At 45.9% G+C, this 15,505-nt stretch overlaps 2 protein-coding genes across 3 annotated transcripts in view; one reads left to right on the top strand and one right to left on the bottom strand.

The window, feature by feature from the left end:
* The window catches only part of TMPRSS6 (transmembrane serine protease 6), a 67,539-nt gene that overhangs the window by 15,459 nt on the left and 36,575 nt on the right, over positions 1–15,505 (bottom strand). The window contains exons 14-17 of one of the 2 annotated variants that reach the window (XM_053256457.1): positions 13,985–14,153; positions 9,701–9,978; positions 8,260–8,396; positions 4,775–7,297 (exon numbers count right to left, since the gene is read on the bottom strand). In XM_053256457.1, the coding sequence (XP_053112432.1) occupies positions 7,139–7,297; positions 8,260–8,396; positions 9,701–9,978; positions 13,985–14,153 (743 nt within the window). In that variant the 3' untranslated portion in view covers positions 4,775–7,138. Of the gene's footprint in view, positions 1–4,774; positions 7,298–8,259; positions 8,397–9,700; positions 9,979–13,984; positions 14,154–15,505 lie in introns of those variants that run through there. The other variant, XM_053256458.1, reaches the window with a different exon arrangement.
* KCTD17 (potassium channel tetramerization domain containing 17) overlaps positions 1–15,505 on the top strand; it is a 50,195-nt gene that overhangs the window by 18,736 nt on the left and 15,954 nt on the right. The gene's annotated exons all lie outside the window — the stretch shown is intronic.

Raw genomic sequence — 15,505 nt, 5'->3', positions numbered from 1 at the left:
TGTGTGTTTGACAATACGTTTGGGGTGAATCTTTCATCATAGGAACATAAGAAGCTGCCATATACTGAGTCAGACCATAGGTCCATCTAGCTCACTGTTGTCTACATAGACTGGCAGCGGCTTCTCCAAGGTTGCAGGCAGGACTCTCTCTCAGCCCTATCTTGGAGATGCCAGGGAGGGAATATGGGACCTAGATGCTCTTCCCAGAGCGACTCCATCCCCTGAGGGGAATATCTTACAGTGCTCACACATGTAGTCTCCCATTCATATGCAACCAGGGCGGACCCTGCTTAGCTAAGGGGACAAGTCATGCTTGCTACCACAAGACTAGCTCTCCTCTAGACCATCATTCTAAGGCAGCCACTCTGGTGCAGATGTTGGTGTGGGTTGCACCTCCAGTAGGTTTTTCTCTGCGCCTAGAGTTGACCTTCTATGCTAACAGAGCAACCTCTGCTGAACAAAGCACAACCATCACAGGCATGCCTCTTCTCTTCTCCCCCACACCACCCAAGAGTTTTAAACTAGTTTCAGTCCTGTTTAATGGACATGGTTCCCGAGTAAGCTGCCTGGAAATTCTCATTCTGGAAAGGTTTTAGGGCAGGGGTGGGCAACTTCTGGGACTCCAGCTATTGATTAATTCCCATTATCTCCAGCCACAATTAATTGTGGCGGGACAGCTGGAGTGCCAGAGGTTGCCTGCCTCTGGTCTAGGATCTAACAAAGGATTTTCTGAACCATGCCATGAACAACTATCCCCAGGCTTCTTTGGGGGCAACTGTAGCAGTTAAACCAGTTCTCAATTTTGGGGTGTCGGAATGAGTTCACACTACCCAGTTCTATTGTTCCTTCTCCCAGGATGATCTGTGCTTGCATTTTGCCAGTGTGCAACTCCCAGTGTCCCAGCAAAAAGCAGCACAAGAATTGTGCCCTCTGTAAATTGCCCAGCCAGGCTGCTTATTTTAGCAGTAGATCTGCTGGCAGATAGAGAGCAATCTAGTCTTGAAATCTAGCTCTAGCTGCTTGAAATCCAAGTTCTTCCTTGTAGCAGACCTATTGCAGCTATGCCTGGGAGCAGATACATTATCATCAAGGGTAGCCCTCCCATTAAGCAGGGTGAGACAGTCTCCGCTGGGGACAAGAACTGCCCCCACCACGTATGTCATCCTGCTGTCCACGGCTGTAGCCTTGCCTTTCCCCACGGGGTCACCCTTGATTTTCTTCCTTTCCCCTTTGAGGCACACCTCTTCATCTCCCCACTGCTGACTAGGGGGGGTGCAATTCAATCTGCCATTGAATCGAATGGGGGGTGGGGTGAAACACAAATTCAATCCTGAATCAAATCACCCTCCAAATAGGACCCAATTTGGGGTCAAGGACAATCACCTCTGAATTGATTTGGGCAATTCAAATGCCAGTTTGAGGCCTATTTTGCTGGAAATTCTGAATGGCTGCTGACCGGGCACAACCAACCTTTCCCCGCATTTCGGTATTCTTTTCTCTGAGACAAGGACACTTTGTAATGCGTAAGAAGCCTTCCGATAGGCTGAATGCACACCTCACCACTAAATGTGCTTCGTTTCAACACATGGGGAAGAGAACAACAGTCAATGAGGGAACACAATTATGATAATAATAATTATATACAATTATATGTATACAATTATAATTATATACAATTGTATACATGATGTTTGGAAGGAGATGCCTATCAATAATTATGTGGGACGGTAGCCATAACACAGTGCCTGAGGATGCTATGAAATAACTCCTGAATAAATTTCACAGATCATTACTGCTCTTTCATTGTCTTCTTGGCTATGGGAGGTGGGAACTGGGTTGCATTCTGTCAAGGCACTCAGATGCTGCCAGCTGTCTCCATTTTTGTTCAGGAGACAAACTCTGCACCCAGAGGTACACCTAGGTAATTTTGGAGTCTGGACTGAAAGGCCTTGGGAGCGCTCCCGCCCCCCTGCAAGTTAAACATCCTCTTACACACACACCACACATGCACCCCTGGGGGTGTGTAAGCCCTGGACTTCTGAGCACCTCTTGTCTACACCCCTATGTATTTCACTAGCTACTTTTTGAAAGTGTTTCAGCCCCAACATATTAAAATCTTTAAACACAATGCACATCACTCTTTCTGCTGCCTATCATTTATCTTCCTGTGTACAAGGCTACACGTTCCTTTCCTGCCTCAGTTTGGACCATCAGCCTTGGAACATTTCCTTTAGGTTATCTCAGGTCATGTTTCTAGAAGCTTCTTAGATCAAGGTCCAGTTATGGCAAGGGAGGGGATGGGAAAGGCTCAGCTCTTCCCCTAATATGCGTGCGCGTACACACACGATTCGTTGAACGGGGGCATTTCTAAAATTTATTTAAACACACTTAGTAAAATCTCAAAGGACAACCACATGTATTGTTAAAACATTTACCAAAACCTTGCATAAAACATAGCAATGATGTACTTCCATCCAGTAATTATATGAGAGAGCTCTTATTTTAAAAGAGAACTGCTTCTTTGCTTCAGTCTCTACACTAAAATTATGCAAAATGGAGTGAATATATACTGTAGCTGCCTGACAAAAAGCACAGCTGTTAACGAATGCCTCTGCTAAGGGCTCATGGGCAATTCCATTTAAAAGCACAGCTCTAACTTTTAGCTTTATTAAGAATTTATAGTTTCCTCACTTTTAAAAAGATAAGCCACTAAAAGGATGGGTGTGTTTTGTTTTGGTTTTTCTGTTTTTTTTGTTTTTTTTAAGGGAGAAATTCTAGCTCTTCATTTGGTCCCTGTGGGGTCAGTGTCTTTAGCTCCAAGATCCACCATATCTCTTTTCTTAATAGGACTTGTATCATTGTTTGGATTATTTATTTATTTCTCAAATTTGTAGACTGCCCCAAACTTCGGTCTCTGGGAGGTTTACAACAAAATGAAAACCTTAAAACAATTGAAAACCACAGCCAAATTGGGAGGGGGGGAAAGAGCCTTTAGGAACTTTTAAAAAGTTGTTAAAAAGATGGGGAGGCTTTTATTTCAGATTATTCCAGGGTCTCGAGGCAGCAATAGAGAAGGCCCATCCCTGCATAGCCACCAGATGAGCTAGTGACTACCGCAGACAAACTGCGGGAGTCATCTCCTCTCCTGCCCAAAACAGTACATCCGTTGCTAGATTATGCTTTCCTACAAAATGGCTCACCATTGGAGCATCTGTTTTCCCACACTTAATATTATGCAGATGTTCCCCTATCCTCCTCTTGAGGGATCTGGAGGTATTGCCTACATATCATTTCTTGCATGGACATTGAACGATATACACAACATTCGGTGTACTACAGGTAGTGAATGCTCTAATAAATATTGTTGGCTACTTAATTGAGCTCTGTTCATTTTACAAATGTATCAACAGTATACACAGAGGCTACATGGGTGATGGCCCTGTGGTGCAGTAGCCCGCAGCAGAACGTTTGGATAAACAAACTTACTATCTCTGAATTAATTTCTGATCAGTATATCCTATATGTTATCAGTTTGTTTAAAAGAAATAGCTGGCTTTTCTTGACAACCTGGTCTATCCTGTAAAATGAAGCATTGTTTTCTAATATTCCTAGATACCTTTCTTCTTGTTCGTAAAAGATCTTTTTGTTGAACAGATGCAGCTTTCTTTAAACTCCTATCACCTCTCTAGGGTATCCCCACTCAACAAGCTGGCCCCTCAGTGCTCTAGACTCACAGATAAATGATTGGTCTGGGGAACAGTTGCGTGTTATGCATCAAAATTGTCCATATGATACATTTTCTCTGATGACAAAGCTCAAGGATTTAGAATTAGGAGTAGTAATGCAATGACCTCACAAATCTAACTGGAACTTTGGGCAGGGAGCTGGGGGTGGGTCACTTCTCAGGAGCACATTGACATGAATGAGCTTTTGAACTGGTGGTATTGAAGGCAACTAGGCTGCTTGGGTCAACTTTGCCACACTAATGGCTGGTTTTTTTGTTTGTTTTTTGTTTTGAATTGCAGTCACTTTTCCACAGTGGGCCATATAGAAGTGGTCTTGCGAAGAGATCCCCGTCAGGTTCTTGGTACAGCCATCCACCTTCCGCTGCCAAATGAGGTTGAGGTAGCCCCAAGAGTTTTCAGCCGGGGAGCTTTTAAGGCTTACAGGCAGGGCTTGTTCCATTCACCAGCCTCGCCCTAGTGTTGCTACCCCCAAGGCTCAGTCAGTGTTCCAGGGCTCCTTCCACTCCAAGCCCTCCTCCTGGACTGACCCCTCATCACTGGCCAGTCCTCCATTTTGTAGCTCCTGATAGCTGGGGCAAGTCTCTCAAGTTCTCACCTTCAGCTCGCGCGAGAGCTGATCCTGATCCTGCGAAGCTATGCTGTCTGTTGATGGCAAGGCAACATTTCCCTGCCGGGGCCAGCGTGAACGCTTCCAGGTGGGTGTATCGACTGATGTCTACTTCTTCTCCCACCTGATAGGGTCCCTCCATCAGCCACAAGGCCCGGGTGGGGGAAGCCCCAACATGAAGCTTGCCATGTTTACCCGCAGTGATTGGCTCTTCCTCAAGGATTCCCCTACAATCCCACAAAGTCCGTTGCTAGCTTACCACATTCCTAGCAAATTTTCATCTTTGAGCAATAGTGGGTTGGTAGCTGAGCATGCATTTACACTTTTCTCAAGTCCAAATTCCATGTTGTTAGAAGGAATGGGGGGAATGATATGTAGTGGTACAGTTCTTATTGAGGTCCACAGACAGACAAAGCACACCTTCACAAGTAAAAACCTTTTTATTTTTGTTTATGCTGTGAGACAAGATAATCTGCCTACTCTTGCCACCAGGAGCTCAGCAGGAGGATCTTACATTTTGTTACCATTGACAACTGAAAACCCTTCGGACACTATGTTCAATACAAATTTATACCAGTTTCAGACTAGCTTGTCATTTCTGCCCAGAGCCTTGGCAATGACAGTTTTATGTGTACAGAGATGTTTTTGTTTGAGATCCTTTGCCCCTTTCATAGGACTACATTGCTCTTGTTAAAGTGCCATGAAAATAGTTTTTGGCTTGAAAATTGTTTAAATGCATAGTAATTAACTTTCACAGGAAAACTTTTCACAATTTTCATATTGATCACAGGGTACAATGTCTCTATATGCCAGTGAATCAGACACAACTGTTGTTGCACTGAATTTTCAAGCAGCCAATTAGGTTGCAATCCTTTTCACATATACTAAACTCCATTGAACACAGCAAGATTTTCTTCAGAGTAAAGATGCATAGGACTGTGTTGCTACTTATGCATAGGGATTACCATTCAACAATAATGGGACAAAGAGAAGATTCACCAGGCTGATACTACCAGGAAGAAATGGTACTGTTCTTGTAAAGTGTGCCATTGAGTCGGTGTCGACTCCTGGCGAACACAGAGCCCTGTCATTGTCTCTAGTAGAATACAGGAGGGGTTTACCATTGCCATCTCCTGTGCAGTATGAGATGATGCCTTTCAGCCTCTTCCTATATCACTTTCCCATAGTCTGGGAAACATACCAGTGGGGATTTGAACTGGCAACCTCTGGCTTGCTAGGCAAGTCATTTCCCTGCTGCACCATTAGGTGGCTTGTACAAAGTAGGTGTTCTTGTACAAACTAATATACGTAGGGTGATGCTGTCAGTACTTGGGTATGCAACCCTAGTTCTGTTTGCACATTATGTTCAACACATGTACAAGCTATGCACAGTGTAAGCACAAAGAGATCTATATGCATGTACAGTTATTCACACACGTTCAACACACATACAGCAGTCCTCTTCCTATTTGTACCCTGCATTTGTGGGGCATGTACCCAGGCTCACTTTTTAAATGAACATATGTACTGTCATTCACACAAAAATATGTACATGTGTACAGACACCTGTATGCATGTGGAACATAATGTCTGAATATGTACTCCTGCAATGAAGAGTGAGCATTTTTAACCCTAATGCCTGTATGAATTCAGATTTTCTAATAGAGATGGGGGATCTCCATGATGGGATCATGGCAAAAGAATCACTTGGCACACACAAAATGATAGTCTGAACTTGTCTGCAGCTTTTGATGGGGAAAATGGCGTTCTTTTAAAGCAGAAGCCTTGCATCACCCTGCTCCATCTTGTTTGGGATACGGAGCAAAGTTAGACCTCAAAGCCAAGCCAAGATCTCAGAGCCGTAGCAAAGTTAGACCTCAAATCAAAGAAGCCTTAAAGCCCAGTAGTGCCTTGGCTTTGAGGTCTCTTTGCTCATCACCTGTTCAGACAACCAAGAACTGGATAGGACTGCTGCTGGATGGCAAGCCTGAAAATCAGCCGAGTGTCTGGTCCATTGGCCCCAGCCACAGCAGAAACAGGAGCACTGTGGGCCTCCCCAACAGATGGGGCATGGTGGTCATTTAGGGCAGTAGGTGTTTGGTCCCTCCACATCAAATAATTCAGCATTGGGATAATGGGCAAATTGCGCAATGCACACTATCTTCATCTCCCCTCCCGAACAGCATCTGTGCAGGGTCCCTCTTACTCCCTGCCTTCCAGTGTGCTCGATAACCTGGATTTGTAAGTGCCTGGCTTTAATACACAACCAAAGCATTTCTGGAAGGGAGGCCAGAAGGGCTTCCTGTTGCTAACCCCACCTCCACCTTCCTTTTCAGAAGTGATGCTCTGTCCTAAGACTTTGGGATGTGCACCCCTGACTATCTTTAAAGCAAACTACAACCACTACCTTTGATAGTACTATGAAGGGAGGCGACAAATGGCAGAGAATCCTGCCTCTGAGTTGTTCCTCATGGTGAAGGACATTGTGACATGTGGGATGCATTTGAGAAAACAGGCACACTTGCCCTGATTTTTATTTCTTTAGAAGGGATTTTTAATCTCACCTTTGCATTAGAAAGTACCCAAGCCAGCTTGCCACTCATTACTGGGCTTTTAAAGGCTCCTTCTTTTCATGCACCAGCACTTCCTTGGCAATCAGCGCATGAAGAGCCGGTAGGGTTTGGTTAGATGCAGGATGTCCTACAATTCAGGACATCTTAAAGAGATGGCGAGGGCTGCAAGGGATTCCTCTGCTCTGTTTCGGCGGGGAAAGGGTGGGCATCGCTCAGCTCATTGTCTGTTTCATCCATCCTGTCACACTGGTGATCCTGGTGTAGACGCCGTAGTTATTGGGCCGTGCACATCCCATCCCCCAGCTCACCAGGCCAGCTAGGAACCACCTGCCGCTAGGCTCCTGGCAGGCAAGGGGTCCTCCAGAATCACCCTCGAAAAGAGAAATAAAAACAATCCTCCAGTCAGATAAAAAGCTGCTGGTGAAAAGAAAGAAGGTAGATGGAGGGAATTTGCTTTGCAACTCAAAGGGCTTGTTCTCACGATCATATCAGGATGGACTAGAGCAGGATTTCTTAACCTTGGGCCCCCAGATGTTGTGGGACTACAACTTCCATCATCCTCAGCCACAAAGGCCATGTCTGGGGATGATGGGAGTTGTAGTCCAACAACATCTGGGGGCCCAAGGTTAAGAAACCCTGGACTAGAGGGCACGCTCCTACCTCGTGCCTCCCAGATGACCAGATCCTCCTTTGGGCTCTGCAGTTCTCATATCCGCAAGACCGTTGCAGCAGCGTTCTCCACTGCTGAAATTGGGAGCTGGGGCCTCCACATATACCACAATGCACTGCAGGAGCAGTGGAGAGGCAGCCCTCATTACTGCAGCAGCTCTCTTCTCCCTGGCCCTGCAAACCACAGTACTCGGTGGTAAACATGGCCGCTGGCTGCCTGGGAGCAGTTTAAAACTGTGCAGCAATGCAGATGACCAAAAAAGAAGGTAGGACAGGCTCCATTTTAGGCCTACCTCACTTGTAACTTGGGTAGCAGATCTGGGCAACCCAGGCTCAGATATGCTGGGTCGGGAGGCCTCCCAGCTCGCCAGACGATGATGGATCCCTGGGATAATCCCGTCCTACCCAGGAATCTGTGGTTATGAGAACAGGCTCAAACTGTGCAATGAGTTACATATAAATATGAGCCTTTCTCATCCTGAGCCTTTTGGAAGGGCGGTATAATTTTTTTAATAATAAATTAATAAATAAATAAATTAATTAATATGCAATTCAGCCTTGTAAGAAAAGGGTACATTTACATGCAATTGGCAAGCTAGGAAACACAACACAGATAAGCCTACAAAGTCATTTGTGTGCTGTGGAAACCAGCACTCAAGCTTACCTGGCAAGCATCATTTTTACCATCAGGGTAGCCAGCACAAAGCATTCTGGGTGTGACCAGGTAGTGATAGGCTTCACTGCAGATGTCCTGCTGCACTAGCTGAACATCAGCTTTTTGCAAGATATTACTGGTGGGACCTGGGAGAGGACACAGAATGAGTACCAACGAGAAAAGAAAGAGCAAGTTGTCCTTGCCCGTACGGTAGGAAATCCCCCCCAACACATAAGTTAACCCATCCTTGCAGTTCAATTATGTGCAGAAGGAGTTCCCTATGACCTGTGCTCGCTCTGTATCTCTCATTCACTCCAAGAACTGAGACTGGGAACACCAGCTGACATACTGCGCAACGTTCCACTTGCCTTCTGTGGAACACGCAGGCAGTTGCGCAAGAGTGCTGCTGGGCTAAGTGCAAAAATTGCACAAACCAAGCGGTGCGATGTACGGCCATTATTCCCAATGGCTGTACATCACACAACTGCGCCTCTGCAATTCTTGCATTTAGTGCAAGAGCACTCTTGTGCAACTGCACACTCATTCTGTTAAAAGGCAGAAGGAGCATTGCATAGTATGCCCGCCACCATCTTTTCTAGATACTTTAATCTGGGACCTGATCAACCTCTTCACTGACTCGCCTGAGTCCTGCTTCTGAAGCGCACCAGAGCACCTTTCCTTGTCTCAATCACAGGGATATACAGATTCCATGGAAGAGACCTGTAGATGCCTGTGGTGCCATCAGTTTTCCAACCAGTTTGGGAAGTGCCTTTACAATGGAGATGCTGAGTTAACTTTTAACTTCCAGCATGACCCCCACCCCCGTAGACATTACTGATGTTTCCAGTGTGAAATGCACTGAAGTGTTTATTGTAAAAAGGTAAACTGTTGTTTCTTTAAGCAGGCTTTTCCAAGCTGTCTTAAGTCTGGAAATAAACAAACAAACAAGAACAGTGCAGTGTGTCAGTTTTTCAAATGCAGGCCTCTGGATTCACAAACCAGAAGATTTTGCTTTTGAGATGTTTTGATTCTGCAAAGCATTCTGATCTCGGATCCCTCCCCCTACGGCTAGAAGGTTTTCCATGGAACATAACAATCTCCCCACATTCATCTATCTAGGTGCAATTTCTTCAGATCATTGAGCTGGCTCAGTATATTATAATACATAAAGCTCTTTGCATGATTTTATGCAAAGATCCACTAGGGGGAGCATGAGAGCACCTTTCAGCAAAGCAGGTTACTTACTACATCAGTTCTTAGCTGGTTATAGTATCCTATGATGCGGCTGAATTTGTTTTTGGCAGGCTGTCTAGCATACTTAAGCATTCTGCAAAGCTTAGAATGCCCCAGTATGACAAGAGGGCCTCTGACTGCGCAACACCAGTTATGTTCTTTTTCAAGCCTCATGACATAGACTCGTAAAAGAAGAGGAGACCCGCGTTGCAAATACCTCCTTCCTTGGCGGCACCCCAACCCGTGATCCAGCACAAGAGGCCAGGCACAAAGAGATGGGAGCTGGCAGGCAGACAGATAGGCTGGATGGAAGCAGAAGCGGAAAAGATAACCGGAAGGTCAAGCTGCAGCAACGCCACGTCGTAGTCATGGCTGTCCTCTTCAAAGTAGGGGTGCTGCAAGATACGGATCACCTTGAAGGACACCTCATTCTGGCTGGTGGCATTCAGGAAAGACTTGCCAAGGTAGACAGTCCAGACCGTAGGGGAAGCCAGTCTGCAAGGCAAAAAGGTGGCAAAGAGCTCCAGCAAGATCTCCCTATGGGGGTGCCTGAGGATAAAGGACTTGGGCTCCGGACAGCAGCCGGCATGCAGAGCAAGGAAGCACGGCTGCAGTGGGGAAGCCGTCTGTGCCATCCAAAAATATTTATTTATTTATTTATTTATTAAAACTTTTATACCGCCCTTCCAAAAGGCTCAGGGCGGTTTACATTAAAACACCATTAAAATCAATTAATCATTAAAACAAAAATTATAAAACATAAAACAATAATTAACAATTAAAAACATCATAGAACAACAATTAAATATTCAGAACTATTTAAAAACAAGTTTTAAAAAGTTGAAAAAGCCTGGTTGAAGAGGTGTGTTTTCAGGTGTTTTCTGAAAATTGCGAGAGATGGGGAGGATCGTATCTCAGCAGGGAGCGCATTCCACAATCAAAATATGTACCCAAGGCAGGGATGTGGTCACAAATTCAGAAGTGCAGGCACTCTCCATGACAGCCCCTGTAGCCACACATCCTTGACAGACGTGCCCCATGGACACGCCCATCCCAGTGGCCAAACCCCTCACTGAGATAGATGCAATAGTTTGGGAGGTTACAAGAAGGCAAGGATCACAGACTCTAGGGAATGCACTAGAATGAATGACAAGGAATGCCCACTGAAATGCACTGATTCCTTCCAAATGGCCATAGGAATGCATGGGAAATGCAGTGCATTACATGGCCATTGGGAAGGAACCAGAGCAGTTCAGTGCACATTCCCTGTTATTCGTTTTAGGATGTCCTGACACTAGTCCACCATAGATCCACTTGCATGCTGATGGTCCCAGGTTCAATCCTTGGCAGCATTTCCAGGAAGGGCTGGGAAATACCCCTGCCTGAAACCATGGAGAGCCGCTGTCAGTCAGTGTAGACAGTACTGAGCTGGATGGACCAAGGGTCTGACTCAGTATAAGGCAGCTTCCTAAGTTCCTGAGACAAGAAGAATGGTAATAAATGGTCGGAATAGCAAGAGCAGCACATGATTCCCATGTAGAGAGCCAAAGGCTCTGCATCCCTGGTGAGACCCTGGAAGGAAAAAACCAGGACTGCAACACTGCCCGTCCCGGCAGCACTATACCACTGACCCAAGGTCTACTCAACCCCCAGGCACATATTGTGCCTATATGAGCCAGTGTGGTGTAAGGGTTAGAGTGCCAGATCAGGACCAGAGAGAGCTGAATCTCCTCCATTCAGCTATGGAACTCAGTGAGTGACTGGGCCAGTCATGAATCTCTCAGCCTAAGCTACCGCACAGGGTTTATTAATCATTCATTCATTCATTCATTCATTCATTTGATTGTTGTGAGGATATACATAACCATGTGTACTGCTCTGGGCTCACTGGGGGAAGAGCAGGGTATAAATGTAATATATGTATGTAATATTTTTGAGAAGCATAGAGAGCTTCCTTGCCACTACCCCCCACTGCACAAGTGCCGTTAGTTGGGAGGTTCTGTTAGGCTGCTCTCTTGGTGCCAAGAGGTGCAATTAGGTAATTTGGGAGCCTGGACCTAAACGCCTTTGGAGGCTCTCCCCGATGGAGGCCCCCCTCCCACTGCAAGTTAAGCATCCTCCTCCTGCACACACACTGTGACAAACACAGTATTTTTAAAACGGGTATATTTATGCAAAAATGTTTCATTAGCAGAAACATTTCAACATGCAACTTAACATATTCCCAACCCACACTTTTCTTTCCCCACCCCGCCCCTGCCCCCACCCCACCCCACCCCCCCACCTAAAGCACCCGGCACAGGTCATGATCACACTCAGCCGCCCAGCACAATCCGAATCAGCAGTGACCATGCCACCTGAGACAGTCTCAAGAGGATTTGGGAGCCCCCTGGGAATGTGGAGGCCCTGGACTTTGGCCCCGAAGTCCAGGGATAAGAGTGCCTTTGCTTGTTGCACTGGTGCATCCTTTCTCTGAATGTCAGTCACTGAGGTTTTTTGCACAATCAAAAACTGTGTTCTGCCCAGGTTTGGGGTCTGTGTGTTCTCCCAATTTTTGGTTGTGTGGAGGCAAGGTAAGAGGAAAACCTAGGTGGCTTTTCCTCCTACCTTGCTTCCATGCAACCGAAAATTGGGAACACACACAGCTCCCAAAGCCAGGCAGAACACAGTTTTTGACTGTGTGAATGACCTCACTGTGTGTTAGAAAGGACAGGTTATTTCCATCCCTAGAACTGAAACCAAAGGCTTTAGCTTCAGACCACCTTCTTGCTTCAGAGGTAAGGTCCACCGAGTCCAGCATTCTGTCTACAGCAGATTATGCCCTTGGGAAGCCAACAAGCAAGTTTTGGTGGGAATAGCCATCCCAGCTCCTACTAATTGGGTGCTGCTGGACATGGATGTTCCATTGTGATTTATTATGGCCAATTGCCATTGACTGACCTAACTTTTTAAAAGCCATCAAAGGCAGTGAAGGGGGGACACCAAGAACCAGGTTGCTTTGGCATCCAGCCCAGACTCTCATTATTACAAATTACATTCATTCCTCCATAGAAGAGCTTTCTAACTGGAATTGGCCTTGATTTTGATCTCTTAGGGCTACTGTGAGGGGGGAAACACCAACACTAATAGTTGTAAAATATGCCATATGGGGGAAAAGTACTATATGGGGGAAAATAGTACTAATAATACATTTTTAAGTTCCCCTTAGACTGCTTTGTCCCGTCTAAAATGTTGCTCATTTGTTGCTCAGCTGTCAAGGTATGTTGAGTCTCCTTTAGTGGAGAGATTCCACTTCCATGAGGTTAAAAAGATCAAACTGCTGTATATAAATCTTTAAAAGTACGTGAAAGAGATAGGAATGCTGAGAATTTGACACAGACTATTTAGTGAGGTCCAGTTCTCACCGAGGTGATACATCTGAGTCTGGGCTGCACCACTTCCACTTCAGAATGCAGGAGGTTCAGTCATATGACACACATATGACTGAATGTGTGTCAAGGAGCATCCGTTCATATGAGCCCCCACCTGCAGTCTGAAGTGGTACAGCCCACTCAGATTTATCATCTCAATGAGAATTTGGCCTCACTAAATACCCTGTGTAAAATTCTCAGTAGTTCCTTCTGTTGTGTGAACTCTTCTCTTTGGGGAGAAGAATTCTAGCCCAACCTTCTTCCTGATATGCTAGTTTTCTATATGGAGGGATTAAAAAAAAAATGTCAGCATGGACATTATGCCAGCACACGTGATAAGGTGTCACACCAATAAGCCCTTGGCTTGTTCCATTCTTGTGTGGAGGGGAGCTATGTATTTGAATCACCCCTCTACATGAGTTCCAAATACCTGTTTAAACAGACATTTAGAGTATAATTAGAGGGGCAATTCAGATGATACCCCCTGTGTGATAAAGGGATGCATTGGGAGTGCATCAGGATGTCCGCTGACATCACAGCAGGCATACTTTTGGCACAATACCTTCCTTATCATGTGCTGGGCTACATATCGTCTTTAGCAACCCAATAATTTTGTGATGTGGGCATAAACCTAATGCCAACTGTCATCTGGCCTCTCCCCTGTTGGACTTCACCTTTGACCAGCTATCCTGCAGTGTAGCAGAGGAAGTGGGATAAAGAGAGCAAGGCCCTTTCCACCAGCCTGCCTGGCCCAGCTGCCATTTGATTCCTTCCATCTTGGATTCCATGGGTGGCCATCCACTCTGCTTGAGACAGAGGGAGCAACAGACCGTTCTGGACAGCAATTCATTCTGGCATTCACAGATTCATTCTCCATTCCTCCTACTCTCCTTTCTACCCTCATATGTCTTTCTTTAGATTGTAAGTCTGAGGGGAGGGATTGTGTTACTTTGTACAACAGCAACACATTTAGGTGCTTAATAAACAAACAAACATTGGGCTTGGGAGCATAAGGCTGATCTCAGTGGTGGTCAGCAATCAGTCTGAGAAGCCTCTGTTTCTTCATCCCCCCCTTTCCCGCCACCATTTACCTGTCTTCCTGAAAGCAGTGAGCAGCAGTGATCACCCAGCGATCTGCAACCAGCGTCCCACCACATACGTGGTGCCCACGAACCTGCAGACTAGCTTGCCATGGCCACTCCCCTTCTACCGAGTGAGCACCACCCACAATACGGTTCAGCGGGGCTTGCAATCCACAGCCTGAGGAAAGAGAAAGAATCCCCAGAAGTCAGAAGCCACCTCCTACCCTAATTCAGGAGCCATGAACACTCCTGACTGGCCATCGTGAGAATTCTACAGAGGAGGTAGGATATGGGGGAAATGATCACCCATGAGCTGGGTACAGAGGCGGGCAGCAGAGGCATGGCCAGAACTTGTACCTAGCTCCACAGTGTACCTGGAAAGGAAAGCACTTCCCATGCCTCCCATCTCATACCCAGCTCGCAAACAATCATTCCTCCTTCTTCCCACCATGTTTGTAGAATTCTCATGATGGCCAGTCAAGAGTGTTCATGGCTCCCAAATGTCAATCATGAGAACAGTCCAAATATTCTTTTTCTGTGTGGGTGCATGACGGAACCTGTTTTATATTGGAAAAAAGCTGGCTACAGAAAAATCTAGTTCAGGTTTTCCTTTGGGACTGTTATCATATACATTAATAATTGCCAAGGCTTGCTTAGTTACAAGGCAGGCTGAATGCCCCCTTCCGGCAGCAAATTTGGGGTACAATTAAAGGACCCCAAGTTGTGGTCAGATTTTGAGCAGGGGTGTGGGTGGGTTCCTTTTGATCTGATGGTACTCTGCCAAGGATTTCTTGAAAGATCATCCTAATTTTTAACTGCACCTTGCATTTTAATTACGAAATATCAGAAATAAAACAAATCCCCTACTGGAGAAAAGTGGATAAGGGGATTCTGACAAACTGTGATAATGAATAAATATATGCATTGTGCAAGATTATGGGAAACTAAAGACTGGAAAGGTGTTGCTCTTAGAAGAATTTGTTCCTACATTTTCTTTGTTTTGTCTATGAGTCTTTACAACGTACTAATAATAAAATAAATGTTGAGCAGTGATGTGAAAACTGAGGTGTCATCATGACACCATGCGATTTTCCAGCGATTTTCACTAGGCTAGTTCACACAACCTGAAATAGGGCCAGAGGAGCACCCAGCCAGAGTAGGAGAGCTGTGTGTGCTCCCAATCGGCAGTCGTGTGAACACCGAGATCAAGGTAGCAGGAGGGGAGAGTGATCGTGTGGGAACTGGGTAGGATGGGTGCCACCAACCCACATTCTGTCCCCAACATTTTACAGAGGATGGACGAAAAGCCATCCTACCCAACTCCCGCCTCCCACATGATCCCTCTCCCCTCCTCCTACCTTGATCTCAGTGTTCATAAGAATGCCGATGGGGAGCACACATAGCTCTCCTACCCTGGCTGGGCGCTCCTCCAACCTTGGTTTGGGTTGTGTGAACTAGGTAAAGGTGAAGTGTGCCATCGAATCGGTGTCGACTCCCGGTGACCACAGAGCCCTGTGGTTGTCTCTGGTA

Source organism: Hemicordylus capensis, chromosome 5, assembly GCF_027244095.1.
Source record: "Hemicordylus capensis ecotype Gifberg chromosome 5, rHemCap1.1.pri, whole genome shotgun sequence".
NCBI classification, from domain to species: domain Eukaryota; kingdom Metazoa; phylum Chordata; class Lepidosauria; order Squamata; family Cordylidae; genus Hemicordylus; species Hemicordylus capensis.
This window is presented reverse-complemented; position numbering and strand designations above follow the sequence as displayed.